General features: G+C 65.1%; 1 protein-coding gene across 1 annotated transcript in view; it reads left to right on the top strand.

Moving 5' to 3' along the window:
* The window catches only part of NPDC1 (neural proliferation, differentiation and control 1), a 6,434-nt gene extending 1,243 nt beyond the window's left edge, over positions 1-5,191 (top strand). Inside the window, exons 3-10 of the mRNA XM_029920992.1 lie at positions 2,419-2,565; positions 3,361-3,495; positions 3,757-3,930; positions 4,016-4,082; positions 4,158-4,242; positions 4,325-4,404; positions 4,617-4,713; positions 4,799-5,191. Of these exons, the coding sequence (XP_029776852.1) occupies positions 2,419-2,565; positions 3,361-3,495; positions 3,757-3,930; positions 4,016-4,082; positions 4,158-4,242; positions 4,325-4,404; positions 4,617-4,713; positions 4,799-4,867 (854 nt within the window). The 3' untranslated portion in view covers positions 4,868-5,191. The remainder of the gene's footprint in view (positions 1-2,418; positions 2,566-3,360; positions 3,496-3,756; positions 3,931-4,015; positions 4,083-4,157; positions 4,243-4,324; positions 4,405-4,616; positions 4,714-4,798) is intronic.
* Positions 5,192-6,263: the final 1,072 nt, after the last annotated feature.

Here is a 6,263-nt window from a genome sequence, read left to right on the forward strand (position 1 = left end):
CGCCGCCCTCGCCCGGGCCGCAGGCCCCGCCTCTCCCGGGACGGGGTAAACAGGCTCGGCCCCGAGGGCGCCGCGCCCTAGGGGCCGCCGAGGGGCTCCGCTGATGCGGCTTCTCCTGGGTTCCGGGCGGCGAACCTGAAGTTCACGCGCGTCTGGCCTTTGTCTCTGGATCCGGGGGCTTGTTCTGTGTCTGTGTCGGGTTCTCTCCGGCTGCCGCCGCGAATCCGTCCTGTGCGCGTCTGCGTGTGCGCTTCTCGGGCTCTGCGGGTGCGGGCCTGGCCCCGGGTGCCTGCCGGCCTTGCTGCGGACTGCCTGTCCCGGTGCGTCGTGTGGTGGTGGTGGGGACGGACCTTACCTTGCTGCCGTGGGGGAGTCCGAGTTGTCCCAGGCCTAGGGGCTTGTTCGGGCTTTGTGGGGCAGGAGACCTTCCAGTCTGGAGCTTCCCCCGTCACCGCCTGCCCTGGAGGGCCCCCTTATCTGCCAGGGGCCGAAGGGCACCCCCCAAGGTATGCCCGGCAGAGCCTGAGGAGCCCAGCGTCCTGGGAGACTCTGCCTGCTTCCCAGATGGGCAGTGAGGCTCCAGGCCGGAAGGTCTGCAGGAACCCAGGATCCAAGATGCACCCCCACTCCAGGGCTGAACTGGGAGACTGTGTTCACGCATTCATTCACTTCTCCTGGCAGCAGCCTAGGGGAGGTGCTATTCCTAGCCCATTTTACAGGTGAGAAAACAGGTACAAAGAAGTGAAGTGGCACAGCTGGGGTGCCAGGCTGGGCCGTGTGGTTCTGTGCGTGGCCTCCTGGGCATAGCACCCCCGGACAGCGGGCGGGAATGTAGCTGGCCAGGGATCATGGCTGCCTGCTGAGTACTTGGCTCTAGAACATGAAGGGTGGGGCCTCCTGAGGAAATGTAGCCTCCGTGCTGTGCCCCTGGCATGGGTGCCAGCCATCCCAACTGCTGGTCTGCTCTCTGCTCTCCCTGATGCGGGGTGTGGTGCCAGACAATCTCCAGCTGCCACTCTTCCTGGGACCTCTTGCTGCACCCAAGGCCGGAGTGGGGGCTCTCCCAGGATTAGCCAGGCAGCAGCCATGTCTTTCTAGGTTGGAGGACTGGCAGTGTAGGGAGGCCTCTGGAACCCAGACCCTGGAACCAGCTTTGTGCTTCAGGCCTCTACCCTTGGCCTGGCGCACTCTGGGTTCTCAGCACCAGGAGCACCAGCTGGGCACCTGGTGGGTGGGGTCCAGACTGATGTGCCGACACAGGCTTAAGGTTTAACTAGCCCACGCCCCAGGCCAGCTTTCTGATGCTGGTGCCTGTTGACGGAAGGTAGTGCAGGAAGGGGTCCCCGGGATAGGAATCTGCCCGCTTGCCGCAAGGGCTGCTGGGACTTCCTGCCTACAGACTGGAGGCTGGGAATATCAGGTTACCAAGGAAACCAAGTCAGGCAGCCAAGGTCTGGAGAAGGACAGAGCCAGATCCCTCACATACCTTGGGCCCTAATGGCCCCCCTGCAGTTTGTGTGTGGGAGGGGGGGAGAGGTAGAGAGTCCCAGATCTCTGGAGATGCCCCAGTCCAGCCTCCCCGGCCAGGACTGGTGGGTCTGCTGGTATCTTCCTGGGTCCTCTGACTCTGCTGCCCGTACCTGGGGCCGGTGGCCCAGGCCTCAGGACATTCCTTAGTTTTGAGGCCACTCACCTGTATCTGAGAAGGGACGCAGGCACAGACGCCTATTGGCCGTGTGTACAGGACACCACAGCTCGGGCCCAAAGTCCCAGGGACTCCCCAGCTGCAGCCAGTGTGGCTTCGAGAGTGACCCTGGCCTGGCTTCTGTACCTCGAGCAAGTGAGACGTGCTGACCCCATCCTAGGTCTCCCCAGCCCGACAGCTTCTCTGCGTGCTGGCGGCATGCTGGAGGTCAGACACTGGGGAAATGGCTGCCTTCCGGCTCTGCTCCAGGGCTGTGCGAGGGCATGCTGGGACCTGCAGGCAGCCCGATGTGGGAGAGGCGGGCTGCCAGCCCCCTATGCTGCCCCTGTCAGAGAGAGACCCGGGCCCCACCTTGCCGGGCTCCCAGTCCGGATGGAGGGTCCAGAGCTGGCTCAGGGCATGCTGAGGCGGGCCCTGGCCCGGCGTGCGGGTGCTGCCTGGCCAGCGAGGGGCAGCTTCCTCACAGTGCTGGCTCAGGCCTCCCAAGTGGACTCTGGGGAGTGGGTGGAGCCTGGGGAGTTCCAGTAAGTGTTGGGACTGCTTGTGCTCCTGGTCCTGATTTCTGGCTGTGGGGAGGAAGGGCCTGCCCGGAACAATGGCCGGAGCCAGGCCAGAATGGGTCCGCTCCATGGGGGAGGAGTGGCCAGGCAGTACCGGCTGTGTGCAGGGGCTCAGCCGAGCAGGGCGGTTACCCAGCACTGCTTCCTTTCTAGATGCAGCTGTCTGTCCTGGGAGCCTGGACTGCGCCCTGAAGAGGCGTGCACGGTGTCCCCCAGGCGCACACGTCTGTGGGCCCTGCCTTCAGCCCTTCCAGGAGGATCCACAGGGCCTCTGTGTACCCAGGATGCACCGGCCTGTGGGTATGGGAGATAAGGGTGTCCCTCCCCCTCCCCTGTCCTGACACATGTGCTGCTCAACCACGGCTCCTGGGTCCCTGGAGCTTTGTCAAGTGTCAGAGACTCCTGTTTCCCAGGGGCCTGGTGATCTTTTCAGATAGCACCAGCCTGGAGCCTGGCCGAGTGCCGAGGCCTGGGGCAGTGAGCCCCCTACCAGGGCAAGGGGTGTGCCGTGTGAAACGCTGGGGTGACTCCAGGAGAGGAGGGATTAGAGCTCTCCAGGTCCTGTCCCCTGGGCTGCCCTGGCTCCTTGCCCAGTGTGAGGGTGAGGGTTGGGGGAGCCCCGACACCAGGCCCACTCCGAAAGTTGCCCTAAGTTCCTACTGATGACCTGGGGGGGGACAGAATGGGGCCTCCCCCCTCTTCTTGAGGAGCCACTGCCTGTTTTGGTAGAGAAGGGGTGGGGTGATGCATGGGTAACAGGAGGGGTAAGGGGCGCCCCTTCCCTTCTCCTGGTCTTGGCACATTCCCCTAACCCCTCCACTCCCTTGCCCTCACCCCCACATCCCCGGGAAAGCTGCTGCTTCCATGGACGCCTTCAGCTGTCACCATGGCAACTCAGGATGGCCAGGGCTCACAGGCCATACCTGGTCCTCTGGCCACTACCGGTGTGTGGGAGGAGCCTGGAGGGAGAAGGAGGCCTAGGCTTGGAGTCTGTCTCCCGGATGGGCCTCACCTTCTCTGGAGGGCCACCTGCAGCCGGCGTTGCCGGGGAGGGGCTAGGAGCTTCTCCCCCTGATGGCCCCTCCCCCTCCCCAGGGGAGAGCCTGCCTAGGCCCAGACTGGAAGATGAGATTGACTTCCTGGCCCAGGAGCTGGCCCGGCAGGAGCCACGGCACTCCATGCTCACCGCCCAGCCCCAGCTTGAAGGCGGACAGCGGCCCCTGGAGCCGGGTGAGCTCCAGCCCGTCCCCCTGTCTCCCCACCGCTTAAAATTTTTTTTCAATGTGTTATTTATTTTTAAGAGAGAAACAGCGTGAACAGGGGAGGGTCAGAGAGAGAGGGAGACACAGAATCCGAAGACAGGCTCCACGCTCTGAGCTGTCAGCACAGAGCCCCACGCGGGGCTCGAGCCCACGAGCCGAGCGCCCCTTCCCACCGCTTTTGATCCCGGCCGGTCCTGTGTTCTAACCGTAACCTGCCTTCTCTCTGCAGCAGCCACCCTAGGGCTCTCTGAGCGCCGCCAGGGCCCCAACCTGGGCCTCCCCTCCACTCGGGGAGCCCCTGCACCCACGGCCCGCACCTCCTTGGGCTCCCCTGTGTCGTCTGGGCCGGTGCACATGTCCCCTTTGGAGCCCCGGGGCGAGCACGGTGACGGCCTCGCCCTTGGTAGGTCTGTGGGGCTGCGGGTCGCGGTGGGCCGGACGCGGGGTCCCGCCCAGAAGGCCGTCCTTACCGCACCCCCTCTCCGCAGTGCTGGTCGTGGCGTGCTCGGTAGCGGGCGCGGCCGCTCTCGCCGTGGCCGCCCTCTGCTGGTGCAGGTGAGCGCGGGCCGGGCCGGGGGACTGGGGACGACGGGCGGCGACCCCGCGGGTCTCAGGCTCCACCCCCCGCAGGCTGCAGCGAGACCTCCGCCTGATTCAGAAGGCCGACTACGCGGCCCCGCAGGCGCCCGGCTCGCCCGAGACGCCCGGGATCTCGGTGCGTGGCCCCGCCCCTCCGCCCCTCCGCCCCTCCGCCCCTCCCCGCCGCGGCCTGACCTCCCTGCGCTCTCCCTGCACAGCCGGGCGACCAGAGGCTAGCGCACAGCGCCGAAATGTACCACTACCAGCACCAGAGGCAGCAGATGCGGTGCCTGGAGCGGTGAGAGGTCCCACCCGGTCCGCCCACCCCCACCCCGCCAACCCTGGCCACCCCTCCGTGCCGGCCCCGCCCCTGCCCGCCCTCCATCCCACCCTGAGCCGCTACCCCTACCCTTGGGCTCGGGGGGCGAGACGCCCGAGCCCCCCCCTCGCAGCCTGGGCCACTGGCACCGGAGGGTATGGGAGGACCTAGCCGTCCCGCCTCCCGCCCAGGCATAAAGAGCCGCCCAAGGAGCTAGAGTCGTTGTCGTCGGACGAGGAGAACGAAGACGGCGACTTCACAGTGTACGAGTGCCCGGGCCTGGCCCCGGTGAGTGCGGGGGCGGGGGGGGGGCGGGGTACTTCCCCGGGGCGCTCCCGCTGCACCCCCGACTCCCTGACACTGGCCTTCACAGACCGGAGAAATGGAGGTCCGGAACCCGCTGTTCGATCACTCGTCGCTGGCCGTGCCCCTGCCGCAGTGACCCGAGGCTGCCGGCCCGCCTTCTCCCGGACTGCATGGCCCACGGGTGGGGAGGGTGGGGCCGGAGTTTCCCATTAAAGAGACCGTGTTCTGAAGGCGGGGTGCTTGTGGCTGGGCCAGGGCACGGAGGGCGGGCTGGCGTGGGGGCGGGAACCCCTCTTGAGAAGACTCAGCCCCTCCTGCCAGGGACCACTTTACCCTCGCACCTGTCCTCTGGAGTCCGAACACGAACACGCACAGGAGGGGGTGGGGCCAACCCTAAGGGCCAGGCTGGGATGAGGCATCCTGGAGACAGAGCCAATTAAAACTCATTTCAAACCCACCATCTTGGTGTGTGCTGGAGCCTGGCGTCTGTCCCAACATCTGGGGCCGTGGCCGACGGACCCTGTAGTGGGGGCCTGGGATTCCCTCCTACACTCCTGGGAATTAGCGGGGGGGGGGGGGATCACTATGCCCTGCTGGGGAAGAGGGGCTTTGTTTTTCTACCAACACAGAGGACCACCCTTACCACGTTTCTTCTGTAGTCCTCACTCCTACTGAGACTTCTCAAGCTGGGGAGAGGGATGAAATGTGGGGCCAGGTGGGTCTGGAGTTTGTACCTCTCCCTGTATGCTAAAAAAGGACAGGGGAGTGGGGACATGGGCCCTGGCAGTGGGCACCCAAACACCAGCTCTTCTGTTGCCCACCTGGGCCAGGAGGCAGGGAAGAAGCAGGCCCGAGTGTGGGTGTGTCCCAGGGACCACAGAGACCTCTGGGCCCGCAGCACGTGGGGGGTATGGCAGGCAGAGGGACCTGAGGGCTGCGGGCTGCACACGGGCTGCTAGGCCAGTGGGGAGAGGTGGCGGGGGTCTTGAGTGTCAGGAGCTGGGTCTTGGCCCACTCCAGCCACCAGCCAGGAGCAAGGAGGCTGGTGGAGGGGAAGAGGGACCTTCAGGTGGAGGTTCAAGCGGGGGTGGGGTGAGGGGGGCGCACTGTGTGATCAGAGGTGCAGAGGGGCTTCCAGGAGCAGGAGAGCCTGCTACAGATGTGGACAGGCTGGCAGGGACCAGACCAGTGTGCCCCACTGAGCCCAGGGAGCAGAAGGGTTGGGTTCAGGAGCCCCTCGGTGGTTCCTCCGGGTGGGGTTCCAGAGGATTCTGAACTTTTTTTTTAATGTTTTTTATTTATTTTTGGGAGACAGAGTGAGCAGGGGAGGGTCAGAGAAAGAGGGAGACACAGAATCCAAAGAGGCTCTAGGCTCTGAGCTGTCAGCACAGAGCCCGACGCGGGGCTGGAACCCATGGACTGTGAGATCATGACCTGAGCCAAAGTCGCATGCCCATCCGACTGAGCCACCCAGGCGCCCCTCTGAACTTCTTTTTATTTTTTAATGTTTATTGATTTATTTTGAGAGAGAG

Source organism: Suricata suricatta, chromosome 13, assembly GCF_006229205.1.
Source record: "Suricata suricatta isolate VVHF042 chromosome 13, meerkat_22Aug2017_6uvM2_HiC, whole genome shotgun sequence".
Lineage (NCBI taxonomy): Eukaryota > Metazoa > Chordata > Mammalia > Carnivora > Herpestidae > Suricata > Suricata suricatta.